The 16,332-nt window shown below is 48.3% G+C and overlaps 1 protein-coding gene across 3 annotated transcripts in view; it reads right to left on the bottom strand.

Annotated features, from left to right (window-relative positions):
* The window catches only part of LOC102451283 (solute carrier family 22 member 15-like), a 78,705-nt gene extending 62,583 nt beyond the window's left edge, over positions 1–16,122 (bottom strand). The window contains exons 1-2 of one of the 3 annotated variants that reach the window (XM_075934904.1): positions 15,964–16,122; positions 11,810–11,956 (exon numbers count right to left, since the gene is read on the bottom strand). In XM_075934904.1, coding sequence (XP_075791019.1) covers positions 11,810–11,956; positions 15,964–16,047 — 231 coding nt within the window. In that variant the 5' untranslated portion in view covers positions 16,048–16,122. Of the gene's footprint in view, positions 1–11,809; positions 11,957–13,059; positions 13,800–15,963 lie in introns of those variants that run through there. The other 2 variants (XM_075934905.1, XM_075934906.1) reach the window with 2 other exon arrangements.
* Between the last annotated feature and the right edge of the window lie 210 nt (positions 16,123–16,332).

Genomic DNA, 16,332 nt, shown 5'->3' with positions numbered 1-16,332 from the left:
CCATTTAATTACAATGTCATTTTCAAGATCAGATGCTCATTTTTAATTTAAAAAAAGCACAATATCACATAGATGTAGATGTAGATGTAGATGTAGATGTAGATGTAGATGTAGAGCGATTAGAGCAATAATGTTATTTAATATACTGGAAAATCTTAAGTTGTAGATACACAAAACAATCGTACTTCAGCCACACTATATAAATATATGTAATACTTTAATTGATATACTATTTACTGTGTAAGACAGAGGTATTGCTAAAGAAGGAAAAGGGCTAAATTTGGAGTGATATTTAGGAAATGCAATCTCAGTCTTCATTGATGGCATTTTCCAAAAGAATGTCAGGACAATCTGAAAACGCAAACCATTTCACTTCACAGGGACACAGCAGCTGTAGCCAGAAACATCGTTTTTCAACCTCTGCTACCCAGGAGACTGTTCTTTTTCAACAAATGCAGACATTTCACAGAGATCCATGATTTCTCACCTAGACAGTCGCAACACGCTATACCTTGATGTAATCATCAAATTACAGATTGCTCATGGTTTATCGCATCCATAGTGAACACAGCAGGGATTGGAAAAAAGGTAATTATTTTTGAAAAAATACAAAAACAAAACAAATATTTTTTAGATTTTGTTATATAAATAGGTTTCTTTTTTTTTAAATGAACATATTTATAATAAATTTAAGTCAACATATTTTACATTAAATTCAGATTTTATTTGCATATATGCATCTTAAACATTTCTTAAAATACGTAAAAAGTAGCAGATCATAGAATCATATAACACTAGAATTGGAAGGGACCTTGAGAGGTCATCGAGTCCAGTCCCCTGCCCTCATGGCAGGACCCAGTACCACCTAGTTCATCCCTGATAGATGTCTGTCTAATCTGCTCTTAAATATCTCCAGAGATGGAGATTCCACAATCTTCCAAGCATTGGAACTGAACTGAAGTCTGTAACTGAAGTAATTATTTTTAAAATTAAAAATATACATGCTTCATTTCAATGATTGTATTTTTCAAAAATGAAGGAAAATGAAGACTAGAATGAAAGTTCAAGGTAAGGAGGGGCAAGCAGTGGGTGGCTTAAGGCAGTGGGGGCTCAAGGAGGTGAGAGATGCAGGACTCGGGGTAGGGAGGTCTAGGACAGATGGTTGCAATGTGGGGGGGCTTACCAGGGCCACCTCCGGTGGCAAGGATGGTGCTGCTCTGGCAGCGACTCCTCCCAGGGAGCCGGAGCACTATTTCCTTGCCAGCAGTGCCCCACATCAATGCCCTCCCCCATGGCCTGCAGGCTGTCTGGTGCGATGGAGCTCTAGGGGAATGCCCCCTCCTGTAGTGCCCCCCACAGCTTGCAGGCTGTTGAGAGGGTAAGGCTCCAGTTCCCCACCCATGGCTGGCAGGTGGTTGAGGTGAGGGTGGGGCTATGTGTGCTGCCCCCAGCCTTCAGCAGCCTCCCTGCAGCCTGTGAGGTGGGGAGGCTCTGGGAGCTGGCCTTCCTCTTAGCAGCCCCACTGCAGCCTATCTGCAGCAGGAGCAGGCTCTGGGGGCTGCCCTCAGCTCTAACAGCCCCCCCCCGCTAGCCTACAACAGTTTCCCTCCCCTCTAGTGGCACCCCTGCAGCCTGTCTGGGGGGCTGCCCCCTCTTGCAAGTGTCTGGAGTGGGTCGAGGCTCTGAGGACTGCCCCTTCTTGCAGTGCCCCTCCGCAACCTGCCAACTGTCCAGGGAGAGAGGTTCTGGGGGCTGTCCCCAGCCTGCAGGGCCCCCGTCGCAGTCTACAGGCTGCTGAAGTAGGGGCAAGGCTCCAGGGAGCTGCCCCCAGTCTCCAGCTGCCTCCCACAGGCTGTCTGGAGGGGGCCACTCCAGGGACTGCCTCCCTTTCAGTGGATTCCCCTATGGCCTGCAGGCTGTCTGGGAAGCAGCCAGGCTCTAGGGGCTGCTCCCTCTTCCTGCTACCCCCACAGCGGCAACCCTGAAGCCTGTATGGGGGGAACAGGCTCTGGGGGTTGCCCCGTCTTACAGCATCCCTCCCCCCCAAGCTTGCAGGCCTTCCAGGGGTGGAGCAGGCTCTAAGTTTGGGGAGGGGGACACCCTTCCAGTGTGCTGGCAAGCAAGATGAGGGAGCCCTATTCCTGCTGGCCACTCTCAGTATCACGTCCATCTTCTCTGTGTCCCTCCCCCTTTCCATGTTATAGAAAACAGTCCCATTTCCATCACTTCCCATTTTCTAGGAACAACCAAACCCAGACTTTGGTTTAAATAAGGGTAAGTTACATTCCAAATTTGGTGGTTCTAGCTCTTACAGTTTAGAGAGAGAGAGAGAGAGACACAACCCAATCTATGACCCTCTATCAAAAACTTTGAATTAAATATTTCTTTTCTATATAAAGAAAGAATTGGGGGAACATCTAATTTTTTAGGTCAAAGTTTATAAATGTGACACAACAGGTCATGTACTAGACTGGCTAAATCATCACAGGTGTTGGGATCTAGCCTCTGGCTTCAATAATCATCATCACGTTATCTGATCGGGATCATTCACTGAGCCCACATAGATGGTCTCATACTCCTATTTTATAGTTTCCCCCTACTTGTGCTCAGACTGTCTTAATTCTCAAATTGTGAATATTTATGACTCCATCGACCACGGAAATTTACTGTCCACATAATGGAAAAGCACTTAAGTTTACATATCCAAAGCACAGAAGGCTGTTTTAATAAAAATAAATTTTATATGCTGCTATACGCTAATACAGGTTGGCACAAATCATGAGCAAAATTATTTAGTGCGTATCACTGAACATTTTCTAACAAACTAAAAATGTACAATTAATAAAAATCTAAACATATAATTGCTTAAAGTGTATATTGTTTAGCATAGCCTTCTAGGTAACAAAAATAAATGTACCAAATCCAGTGTAAAGGCTCTATTTAATTGTGAATCTATATATTTGAATGGTTATATCAACTAATGAGCATGCACATTTCTTTAGAAAATAAGCATAAATAGAAAAGTCGATTAAAATCGATGACAAAGATATTGGCTGGCTTGCACACTACCTTCCACATCCTAATCAACCAACCAGCGAACCAATGAGCACTTATAAAGGTGCAAATTGTTCTTATCAGCCTCTTGTAACTTGAACAACTCAATTCACTATTTTTTCCCTTTTTTCTCTTCCCCCGCCCCACCGCCTTCCCTTATTTATTCTTAGATCTGGACTTCTAATACTCCAGTCATCTGAAGAAGTGAGTTGTACCCACGAAAGCTCATGATACCATCTACCTGTTTTGTTAGTTTTTAAGGTGCTGCTAAGCTATTTGTTGGGGGTCTTTTTATGTTTTTCTAGTTACAGACTAACTCGTCTACCCCTCTGAAGCTCTTAAAGATTATCAAGTCGGATATTCTAAAATAGTACGCCTTTCTTTTATTCTATTTTTTGTAGTCTTCCAGAAGCTTGAATATAAAATTATGATGGTCTTCACTCATGGGGAACATTGTCTAAAGATCAGGACTTAGGCCCTTCAAAGCACAGAAAGAGTTAGCACAGAGGCCCAGACCTTTCTACTATCCCAAGCTCTGGTTCAGGACCCCGTGACGGCTATCAGAAGTCTGACAGCCTCGAGTGCCTTAAGGCAAGACTGTCCTAAAATCTCACAGAATTAAAAATTAATCTTTCATTACAATTATGTAGGATGATGAAACCTCCAGGAACCAACCAACTGCCAAAACTGGTAATTCAATTTGAGGCTGCCTTCCCAGGGCTACTTCCTATCACCCCAGTTATCCAAAATTTGCCATCTCTAGTGAAGAAATACAGTCAGCACACCGCTGGCATGTTACCAGATTTGCCTATTACTCTGGGGTATGCTCATTTCTTAAGGCTACTTTTATGAGGGGGGAGGGAGGATTAATAATGTGATCAGTGTGCTGCTTGTGTTACTTGTGTTCTCATATGGAGCTTTACTCCACCCTTCTGCCAATTCCCTCCCAATGAAGCTCTCCTGCAGGAACTATGTTCCCCAATACAGGGTTCTTTCCATCCTAGAATCAGATAAACACACAGACACTCACATCCACTAACAGAGCATGAATGATAGGACCGGTTAATCAGCACTCATAAGCTGACCCTTTATATGTCCCTCGGTTGCACAGCAATGCCAAACTGTGACCCACATGTGCCCTTGGACTCAGTGGTCTGGGTGAAAGAACATTTTAAGCTGCCACCTCATACACCTCTAGGTTCAGCACCTCCCTATCCCCATTTTCCCACCACAACAATTATGTTAGAAACATACTTGATGAGCAAACTCCACGGAATTTTTGGGCGATACAGCGATCTTTAGCTTAGATACAAGGAGTGCTGTTGCAGAGTGAATGGGAAAGCCAAAATAACACCCCAGAGGGAGGGAGGGAGAGAGAGAGAAAAGCACCTAGTTTAACAATGAAAGTTATTTATTTCTAGGTAGTAACCATAAAAGGGGAGCCAAACACACACAACAGTTACAATGTTAAATATTATAAATGTTAGGGCTAGCAAACCATGGACAGATCACATAAGGCAGAGTCAAGAGTCTATATGTAGGAGTGGGGAGAAGAGAGAGACAGAGAGATCTCACCACTCCATGAAGCCTGAACTGATCAAGATTCCCTGACGCTGATGGTAGCTGGGGGTCCAGAGTGCTGGAGACAGCCAGAGCAGAGCCCTCAGCACAATCTGTCACAAGATGACGTCCCAATGGAACTGATGCAGACTTTAGATCCTGGCATCAAAACACTTTACGTGGGCAGGGGTAGGAGTTTTTCTAAAGACACAACAATGATTCATGGGGAACACTTTGGATTTGTTTATTGGTAAACAGATAGTTCAAGGGAGTTATTCTAAAGTTGTTTTGTTTAGGCTAGACCAGTGGTCACCAACCAGTAGATTGGGATCTTGGAGCCTCTGACAGGTGATCTTGACTGGTTTGGCCAAGAGGCTATCAAGTGCCAGCACTTCAGCTACCCCTCCCCATACTGCTGATTGTCTCCTGCCCTTTGCCTTGGAGTTGCATCCCCCACTCCTCTGGGATGCTCCTGCTAGCTAGGCAGGGCAGGGCAAGCAGAGGGGGCGCAGATATCAGGATGCCCCCTCTTCCACCCTATATTCTATCTCCACAGAAAAGGTGGGGACACAACAGGGCTTGGAATGAGGGGAGTTTTCTGGCTGCTTTTGACAGCAGTGAAGAGCCAAGGCAGGGGTGATCCTGCTTCATTCCCATTGCACCACCACCCAGGAGCCACCTGAGGTAAGCAGTGTCTATCTGGAGCCTGCTCCAAACCCATGCCCCTGTCATGAACCCCCTCCTGCACCCCAAACACCTGCCCTAGCCCTGAGCCCCCTGGACCCAAACTCCTTTACAGAGCCTGTACCCTAAACACCCCCTCCCCCCTGAGGCACCCCAACTCCCTGCCCCTGGCTCAGCTCAGAGCCCCCCCCCCACACACACACACACACACACTCCAAATACCTTAGCCCAAGACCAGAGCCTAAACCTTCTGCCCCTTTCTGGTGAAAGGGAGGGAGAATGTGGAAGGGAGGACGGAGTGAGCAGGGTCAGGACCTTGGAGAAGGGGCACGAAGGAAGCGGGGCAAGGATATTTGGGTTTGAGGTAGAACTTACATTGCACTTAAATTGAAAAAGTGATCTTGTGCTTAAAAAGGTTGGAGACCACTGGGCTAGACAATAGAGACTGATCATTCCTGGCTATGGGTGGTGTTCCTTTGAAAAAGCTCATAATTCAATTAGGCAGTGTCAGTATTTTGGATATCAGCAGTGGATGTATTACTAAAATTGGTCTGATAATTAGTGATTTGAAAGCTTTCCTTATCCCTCAATGCAGTGCAGTTTTTGCCTTGGAAATGTGTTCTCCATTCTATATGCTAATGGAGATGCCTTTCTGTTCTCTCTTCAATGCAAATGAGGCTGAGGTGTTTCCTTAATCCTATCACCCTTTTCTGGAGGGGTTTAGGTATGTCTTCCTCTGCCTTTTCATTACATTATCTTTGGTTCAAGCAGAGGCACCAGCAGCAAGAGTCTTCCATGAGTTTTGTGGTCTACCTCTCCAAGAACTCAGAACTGATAAGTGACTATGCCCTGGCTCCCCAAGAACACAGAGCTGGTAGGTAAGAGGCATGTTGATGAGTGGCAGCTCCCTTTCTAAGGGCAGAGGGAGCCTCTTTCTGTGGCTTTTTCCTCAGCCAGGTCAGTTCCAAGTCTCCCCTGTAGTAATAGTCCATAAACTAAACAAAAGAAATTGGCAGATTCCTTTTGGTATGGGGAGGTGCTTCCCTCTCAAGAGCTATCAGAAACAGATCTTCTGTTCCCTCAGGGAAGGACTTTTGGGCAGTTGTAAGGAGATATCCTGTTTTCCTTCAGCTCTACTCTCAGCTGCAAGTCTTCACTCTTCAATGATCTGCCTCTAAGTGAGCTGTTCTGCTACATATTAATTCATCCTCCAGTCTGTGCTTCCCTTGCAAGTGTGGAAGGTCAGGTTTGGATTTGTTGCATTCTTTTTGGTCACATTTTCAATATCATCCATTCTGCTTTTAAGCTCAGAGGGGATGCACAAATTGAAAAACCCACCATAAGTTACAAAATCCATCACAGCGAGGACCTGAGAATGTTGCATCGTTTCTCCAATTGCATCTAGTCCTAAACATTATGTAGCCAGGTTTTGGGCCAGCAGAAACGGAGGAGAAACAGATAAGGGCTGTGTCTACGCTGGCATGAATTTCCGGAAATGCTTAAAACGGAATACTATTCCGTTTTCAGTTTTTCCGGAAAAGGAGCGTCTACATTGGCAGGCTGCTTTTCCGGAAAAGCCCTTTTTCCGGAAAAGCGTCTGTGGCCAATGTAGACGCGCTTTTCCAGAAAAGAGCCCCGATCGCCATTTTTGCAATCGGGGCTTTTTTTCCGGAAAAGACTACTAGGCTGTCTACACTGGCCCTTTTCTGGAACAGTGTTCCGGAATAAGGACTTATGCCCGAGCGGGAGCAGAATAGTTTTTCCGGAATAGCAGCTGATTTTGTACAGTAGAGCATCGTTGCTTTTCCGAAAATTCAAGAGCCAGTGTAGACAGCTCGCAGCTTATTCCGGAAAAACGGCTGATTTTCCGGAATAAGTGGCCCAGTGTAGACACAGCCCAGTAGTTTATCAAGATCAGCCATTCCCAGACTCTACTTGTTCACGTACCAATTCTTAAAAACTTGTTGGGAAGCGAATGGATGGGATATCACATTCACATACCACAGTTTGAAACACCCGGGCCTAGATAATGCTTCCTAGTAAGTTAACTAAAAATGGTCCATGGCAATCATTCAGCATAATTCCTGAAATTTCCACTGGAAGCCAGGCAACCATCTCAAAGAAGTTTGAGAGGCAGGAAAGGCTGCTTCTATGACAGCTATATTTCCTGGATGATGGGGACTCCGGATGTTAAATTGTGGGTAATCATCTAATTAAGTAGTTGAAGAAATTTCCATCATCTATTTGATTGTCGATAAGGGAGGGCAACTGCAGAGCCACAGCAAGGTTAGCTCCCAGCCTGGGAGCTAACCCTGCTGCAGCTCCACCTTTTAAATGTTTTAAGAGCCACCAAGCTCTTAATACATTTAAAAAAAAGAGGTGCAGCATCTGGGACCAGGCATGAGCTGGGAATCAGCTGATTCCCTGCTCGTGCCTGGTCCCCCACTACACCTCTGCCTCCCCTGCCCCCCAGAGATGATGCTGGGGGGGCATCGACTTTTAAGCCAGCTCCCAACAGCATCAGCTCCTCCCCCTCCCCCCTACTTGCTGCCTTTCTCTGATAAGATGCAGCAAGGGGGGGGAAGCGACTAGTCGAGTCACTACTCAACTACCCGATAAGAATATGCTTATTGGCAGGCGTCAACAAATTATGGAAAACCCTACTCGCCAGACAAAAAAGGGACTCGTCACCCTCCCCCACAAAAAGTGTTTTTTAATGGCATAAATTCCTAATAAGAATAAGAACAGTAATTATTAATAAGTTATTAATAAATATCACCCAGGTTATTAATAAATATCTTATAAACCTCTACCTTTTCTCTCTGCTACCATATCTCCTCCCCTTGCTCCATCAGCTCCCCTGGTGCCTGCTGCCCCCCAAATCCTCACCCTCTGCTGTCCTGACTCCTGCCCTTCTCACTGCACTCAGCCTTCCAGAGACCTGCCCCCCTCCGCCAGCCCTTCTCTCCGCCCTGTGCCCACTCCTCCAGTAGTCCCACTCTGATCATGTGAGCTACCCTTCCTCATCCCCTCCTAAAATCTCCCTCTACACACCTGCCCTGCCTCTCTCCTCTGGTGCTGGTCCCTCCTCTGCAGGTGTCTGCCCTTCTGCTTCACCCCCAGAATCCCTTGGCACCAGCACCCTCCTGGTGCCTCCCCTTTTCCTCACTGCCACTACCCCATTTGCTCTCTTTTTCCCTTGATACACACCCCCTCACCACCCTCTGCCCCCATTCCCCTCATGCCCCTGTGCCCTCACAGATGCCTTGCTCCATATCCGCCTTCCTCACGCCCACACCTTCTTTCAAGCCTCCTCTCAGCACCTCCCCCTCCTCCTCTAGTCCCCAGTGCCCTTACCCTCTCCTCTCCCAGCATCACCCTGTCCCCCCTCTCCCACTGACACCTCCCCTCCTGCCCTTTTCCTCATTGTCTGCACTTGGCCCCCTGGCATTTGTCTCTCCTGCACCCGTCGCCTTCCCCTTTCTTCTTCTTCTTCTTCTTCTCCTGACCTCCTCCCCTCAGCACAAGCCCCTTCCCCATATTTTTCCCCTCCCCAGGGGCCAGCTAGAGGTTTTTTGCTGCCCCAAGCAAAACATTTTTGCCTCCCCCCGCCCGCTTTGTTGTTGTCTTTTACACGTTTGCATTTTGCAATGTTTTTTTTTTGTCCCAGCATTTTAGCTCTATAAATAATAAATAGTATTTGCATTCATTTTTTTCCATAAAGGAAAAGGCGCTTCAAGTGAACTCCCCCTTTCATTCGCTGCTGGATCACAGCAGCCTTTTCCCTGCCCTGTCCAGCTCCTCCCTATGGGCAAGCACCTTTCATTCCCAACCCACAGGGGGTGCAGAGACAGCACAGAGCCAGAGGGTTGCAGGGAACAGTGGGGGAGAATGGGGGAGGCACGGGGAACAGGAGGCACAGAGCCAGAGGGATGCAGAGATCGGGGGTAGCGGAGGAGCACAGAGAATGGGATGCGGGGAACGGGAGGGACAGAGGGATCGGGATCTAGGGGCAGTGTAGGGAATGGGCAGCACAGAGATGGGGGGCAGGGATCGGGGAGAGCAGGGTGCGGGATATAAGGGCAGCACAGAGCCAAAGAGTGACAGGGAAGAAGGAGAGCAAGAGGTCCGGGGTGCAGGGGAGGCATGGGGACAAAGGGGGGCTGGGGCCATGGCAGGACTGGAGCCGACAGGGCGGGCCCTGGCTGTGCCGCGCACCGCAGCCAGCTCCCAGGGACAGGCAGACAAAGACGAGCTGCCGCGGCCCTTTAAAATCACCTGGGCCAGGTCACACCAGCGTCCTGGCATCCTTTCCCGCATCATTGCGCCGGAGCTGCACACAGGCAGCCCAGTGGGAAGAATCGTCACACTTCCCCCTTCCCACCAGCGCTGTGCTCCTCCGCTGGCCGGCGGATTGGATGGAGCCGCGTTGCCCGTAGTGCGGGCTTCGACCAGCCCGTCACAATGGCCCACTGGGCCAGTCCGCCCCTGCACTTGCCAGCTGGAAAAATCTACTCACCACAGGCAAGCGGGCGAGTGCATTTGTCGAGCCCCGCTTATTGGGTAGTCGACTAGTCGCTTATATCCCTAATGGGGATCCCAGAAAGAGCACCTAAGTTTTGTGCAAGAATGCAGTGAGCACCTAAGCTTTGTGCAATAATGCAGTAAAACACATAAAACTAGAGGGTGAAGTAATATGTCCAGTTCCCTGGTTCAGTTCACCTCCATCCCTGAAGATAGCATGATATTTTGTGAAGTCCACAATAGTTATATGAGTTTAGTTTTCAGAAAAAAATTAATTCTCCCATAGGACTGGGAGGACATGATGCACCTATATTCATTATTTACTACACTAAACAATACAAAACAGAATAAAAAAATTATTCCAACTCATTAGCTCTTCTTGACACATATCGTAAGTATTTCCTGAGAGGCTGAATTCATTCTCAGTAGAAAACTGACTATACAGCAGGTTGATGTAAAATTTCAAACATGCAATTAAATGTTGTGAGCTATAGTAAACTGTCTTCTTTATTGAAGATCTGGGTGGAAAAAAAATCCTAAAAAATCATTAAATTAAATCTTACTATTATATTTGAAAGAGTTTGTGTATTTGACTGTCTGAGAGTCCATTTGTTCAAGAACTCATCCTAAGGGGTAAGAACTAGGACCACCATGTTGTGCTGTAACAATGGGATGTGCTTGGAATCCAATTTTTTTCCATAAGACAGAATGGGAGGGGTGTGATAGAAAGGACAATTATGCTCCAGAATGACCACAGAGGAGCAGCAAGCATGGGCGACAGTGATAGTGCAGAGCGACCATGGGAGAGGGGTGGGCCACATCAGTAAGAGAGTAGCCAGCTGGGAGAGGGAATCTGCATGTTGATGGCCATGGGTAAGTGCTCCCCCTCCAGCCCCCTCCCCTCAAGCTGGAGTCCAAATCACTTCCCCATTGGCCCCAGTGCTGGACGCCAGGAGAGGCGAAGGGAAGCCCCACCAGCCAGCAGCCCTGCAACCACAGCCCCACAGAAGAGCAGCTGCTGGTTCATAGAATCATAGAATCCCAGGGCTGGAGGAGACCTCAGGTGGTCATCGAGTCCAGCCCCCCTGCCCAAAGCAGGACCAACCCCAACTAAATCATCCCAGCCAGGGCTTTGTCAAGCCGGGACTTAAAAACATCTCAGGATGGAGTTTCCACCACTTCCCTAGGTAACCCATTCCAGTGCTTCACCACCCTCCTTGTGAAATAGTTTTTCCTAATAAGCAAACTAGACACACAGCCCTGATTGGGCCCGGAGAGCGCAGTACCCACTGTTGCGGCACCCCCGGACACCAGACATCAGCTGGACAGCATAGTTGTTGGCTGGGACAGCTTAGCACTGGCTGCCGCAGCCCTCCCCTTCACTCCCCAGACAGCAGCCACTGGCTGAGCAGCACAGCCCCAGCTGGCTTCGGGACTCCCCTGATCTACCCCACAAACCTCCCAACCCTCTGCCCTGAGCATCCTACCCTCTGTCCTGAGCCCCTCCACACCCGCTTCCCAACCCCCTATCCTGACCTCTGCACACCCCACCCTCTGAGCCCCCACAAGGACCTAAAGCAATGTTGGGAAAATCTTCTAGATAAGACCATAAAGTGAATTTAACCCAAAGTATTTCAATTGGAATACTGAACTTATGCATACTATTACTTTTGGCTTTACTTCACATAAGAAAAAATTAAAAATAGTAATAGTATGCATAAGAAAAAATTAAGAAAACTGAAGGAAATAGCAATAAAGTAGAGAAATGTGGGTTCTGGTAAGTTCAAGGGGGAGATGCCTGACCCGAGTAACCTTTTTATCTTCAGCAATTCCTGCTCTCATGTACAGAAGAATTACAATTTGTGCAAGCAACATATTCAATTAAGTCTTCTTCAGGCTTCACAAGAGAATCCTGCCTTCATGATAAAGAAATACAATACCAACACAGAAAATAGCGATCAGAAATGACATAGCACAGAATACTTGCCTCAGTTGCTATAGATGTGAAGTTATCTGCAAATTGGACATGTCTGGCAAGCTCCTCTGTGCTAGTAGGAATTTCTCCCAGGTCAATATGATACTCTGGCACAGCCCCCACTAGGACAATAAGCATAGACTGACAGGCTACGTATACCTTAAAAGAAGAGGCAAACAATTGTTTAAGATAAAATATTTATAGGACATCTTGCCCTCTTTTTTCAGAAATATCTTAACCTCTAAATTGAACTAATCTTTAAAACTTAGCTACAATAGTTTTCCTAATTCTAAATTACAACAGCTCAGTCCAGTCAAAGAATCAATGCACACAAAACGGATATCAGACAGTATCACAAAAAAAAAAAGCCAGTTTCTTGCCATTTCAGCCAGAAAGGGCATTGTCTCAATGACTTGATTACCTGCATACTGCTTCAAAGGCATTTTAACAACACCAGACTTGAAAGAGAAACCTCTGAACTGTCATTCATGCTTAAATTTGACACTTTACACCAGGGTCTTAACAAAGATGCTAATTGTCTTACCCATTACAAAGCTAGCTTCCCCAATTATCACCTCTAATATCATTAGCTTACAGACATTTACCTCCCTCCGCCCCCAGTTCTGAAATTTGATTTGTCCTTTTTATATGTGTACACTTTTTTTGATTGTATTTCTTTGGTATATATGGTCATGACTATTTTCTTCCACAATTTGATCTGAGGAAGTGGGTCTGCCCCACGAAAGCTCATCACCTAATAAACCATCTTATTAGTCTTTAAAGTGCTACATAGTCCTGTTTTTTGAAGGGACAGAAGTCGTGTCATTTAAAATTTTCAGAGGGTTTCCAGAAACCGGCAAGTGAGAGCTGCAAGAGCAGCACTTGTGGGTGCGAGCAGTACACAGAGACCTGCTGCAGCCCTCCCTCCCCAAGGGACACTCAGACATGCTTACCAATAGTAGCCAGTTGCTAGAGTGGTCTGGGACCAGCCTGCCTGAATGCCCCACTGTGCCACCAGCTGGTAAGCATCTCCCAGCCACAGTCAGAGCCTGAACCCCTTTTCACACCCCAATCTGCTGCCCCAGGTTAGAAACCACTCCTGCACCCAAAATCCCTCCCAGACCTTACAACCCCTCCTGCAGCCCAATCTGTGCCCAGAGCACCCTCTCCACCCCAGTCCTCCATTAATATAATAGAAAAGTGCATCCCGTGACAACTTATCAAAATTCTTGGAGGCCCCCCCGGTAAAAATTATTGCTCACCCCTGGTTTAGAGGCTTCTTCCCGAGATAACCAATGCTTGAGGTGTGGGGGAGTCCAATTTAAAGGTTATCCCCAACAGCTTGAATCATACTGCCAACAAGGCATACAGTTGAAATGACCCCTCCTTTCAGCTCCCAGGTGTTAGGTTTGCATGAAAAAGCATCAGCATGCAGCTGAAAGCTGCCACTTTAGCACTGTGAGAGACAGCAGCAAAAGTAGTGACTCTCCCTGTATCTCAGATGCCCTAAGACTCCTCTCCCTGCAGGGCTGACGCTCCAAGCCCCAGAAGGGGCTGAAGCCCAAGCAAGCATGCCCTGGCTCTCGAACTTCTGAAGATTGTTTTATGCAGTTTGAAGGTCTGTAAGTTTGGACACCCTTGAGCTAGATAGCAGAAAAGGAATGTTTTTCAGCAAAAGGCTCATGAGAAGGCTCTCCCTTTCTACAGGCCTCAGGAGGTCTACATAAAGTTTGAATGCCTTGATCAAAACATACAATTTTAGTTCTAACTTTTTTTTTATTTAAAGCAACTTTCTTGAAAAGTAATATATACCTAAACCATAACCACTTTTTAATTATGTATTGTCAATGAAAGGAACTCAGCTCTGGAACTAATTTCCCTCCCAGGTCCAGCAGGGCCCAAATGCAGCTTGATTAGAACTCTGAATCAGTTTATACTAGCCAATTAGCCCATCATAAGACGGGATTTTCAGGTCTCTCCTCCACATTGGTCTTCTCTCCTGAGCCTCCGATCTCTCGCTCCGTGTATGTATGTGTGTGTGTGTCTCTCTCTCTCTCCTACTACCTCCCCCTCTCTTTTTGTCTCTCCTTCTCCCCCTCCTGCCTCTCACTCGGGGGTCCACGGAGCCCAAACGATTGCTTGTGCCACTTGCTCCCATGTGGCAGCCTGGCTGAGTGGCACAGAAGTCAGCCAAGCATCACGGCGTGAGGCGAAGGGGGGCGGGGCAGTGACATTCACGGCCAGAGGGCAGGGCCTGGAGCCGCTGTCATGCTGCACATCACCGACCCGCCCCCCCCTTTGCCTCCCGCCATGGTGCTCGGCTGACTTCTGCGCCACTCTGCCAGGCCGCCGCAGGGGAGCAAGCGGCGCAAGCGGCCATTTGGGCCCCACGCTACCCATGCATCAAGGGCCGCCCAGAGGGAACAGCCAGCATTTCAGCATTACAGACTCTCAGACATTGGGCTACTATATATATGATTTGGATTAGGCAATTTTGTTGTTGAAACAATGTGTTTACATGCCTAGTCATAAATGTGATAGATGCAAATTTTAGAAATTTAAAAAAAAGTATGCTGTGTTCAGGAACAAAATGAAGTTATACAATTTTTCATAAGGCTTGAGATTTCAATAAACCAAGTAAGAGAAGTGTTCAATTAAAAGGTCTTATTTAAAGAAACATTATCATACACTACTGACTGAAAAATGGATTTTTATTTTACCTCAAGTTTTAAGTTATTTATCTTTCACTTGTCTTTTTATATGGCATTCTGAGTCTGTATATAAACAACACTCAACTGTCTCACAAATGAGTACCGAGAGCTACTCAATGCACTATTAAATTAACAATTAGGTCAATGGAAGTTATTGAGTATCCAGGAAGCTCATGCTCTTGGGCCCCACTGTTGCCTCTGATCTAGAAAAAGCAGGGAGGGGGCAGGCAGAAGCTGGTATGCATAGGGAACCAGCTTTTAAGCCAGCTCCCTGGGTGTGCTGGCTCCCCCAGAGCCACCTGCTCTCTGCATTGCAGCCTCTAATACAGAGGTAGCAACATGGGGGGAGGGGATAGGCAGGAGCCCATGCGGTGCAAGCTGACCACCTGCACGTAAACAAGTATCCCCTGTAAATTTCAGCAGTTACATGTTTACAAAACAAAATGCATTTTAACATCCGTAGGTCATACTGTAGAGATCACTTACTGACACAAGAAAAGAACACAGGAGTTCTTAATTTGCATGCTATTGCTTAATCTATTGACCTACAGAGCTTCTGATAGGAGAGTAGTGAGGATTACTTCTCAGCTTTGTCAACATAGACACAGGCTGAAATATAACAGGGCAGGGGATGGGATGATTTGATAAGTATATATTCTATTCACTCCATCTAGCATTGACCACTGTTGGACCTGTGGTGTGACCCAGGGTGGCCCTTCTTTTGTTCTTATAAAACTTACTACCAAAGGTTATATATACCGGCTCCTGCACATCCAGACTTCACCCTGTAGCAAAACAAGCCGTGTACATTTTTCCAGCCTGTCCTGCCAAGCCCCAAGGGAATTTCAGAAGCCAAGCAGTGGCAAGGCTGGATTTGTTGAACATGAGAAAGCCTGGTCTGCACGCCAGGGGCTGTCTGGGACAGGGCCAGTGCAATGCCCCACTGACAGATCCTGGGCGAAAGCCGGAAAGCGCTTTGCGATGGGGCGGTAACTGAACCCCCTGTTCCTAGCGTCCTGCCTTCGGCAGCGTGTTACTCTGGGCTGCGGCAGGAGACCGGCTGCCTAGCCCCACGCTCCCGGCGGGTACAAAGCGAGGCCAGCGTCGGGCTGGCAGCGCAGACCGCAGCCCTACCCAGGAAATGAGAACCAGGATTCCCGCCCTGGCAGCACGCGAGCTTCCCCAGCCCGCCCGCCCGCTCTCCGGTAGGGACGTGGCGCGGCCGCCCAGGCTCGACGCCGCAGCCCCAGCGGAAGCGAGCGGGCCCAGAACGCGCGCCGCCAGCAGCGCGGCGGGACGTTTGCGGGGCTGAAGGGACACGCTCCCGGCGCGCGTCCTGCCCCCCTCCCTCCCTGCGCCCCCTCCGCAGCGCAGCGCCCAGGCCTCGCGCCCCGCCCCGCCAGCTAGGGAGCGTCACCGCGGGGAGCGGGCAGGCTGGCTGCGCGGCCGCCCCACCCGCAGCAGCACCAGGAAGGCGGTGAGGCGCTTCTGGCAGCGGCCGAACTCCCCCACCGCGCCGAAGGCCTCGTCCAGCTCCATGGCTCCGCCAGGCGCCCTCTGGCGGCCGGCGAGGCAGCCGCTCGCGGACACCAACGGTCTCTAGTCTCCGCCCCGCGCGGGGTTGAAGCCCCGCCCCGCGGGTGGCGCCGGGAGCGGGCGGCGCAGCGCCCGGCCGGGGGTGGCCCGACGCAGAGGAGCCCAAGGCGCAGCCTGCGTCCGCTACGGAGTCCTGACCCGGGCATGGCGAAGCCGCCAGGGTGCAGCCAGCGCTCCAATGTCAGCCCGTGTCGCTTCACGCTGGCTGTGCCAAAGGCAGCCCCGAAA

Source organism: Pelodiscus sinensis, chromosome 8 (genome assembly GCF_049634645.1).
Source record: "Pelodiscus sinensis isolate JC-2024 chromosome 8, ASM4963464v1, whole genome shotgun sequence".
NCBI classification, from domain to species: Eukaryota; Metazoa; Chordata; order Testudines; family Trionychidae; genus Pelodiscus; species Pelodiscus sinensis.
The sequence above is the reverse complement of the archived record's forward strand: the minus strand, read 5'-3'. Positions and strand labels throughout refer to the sequence as shown.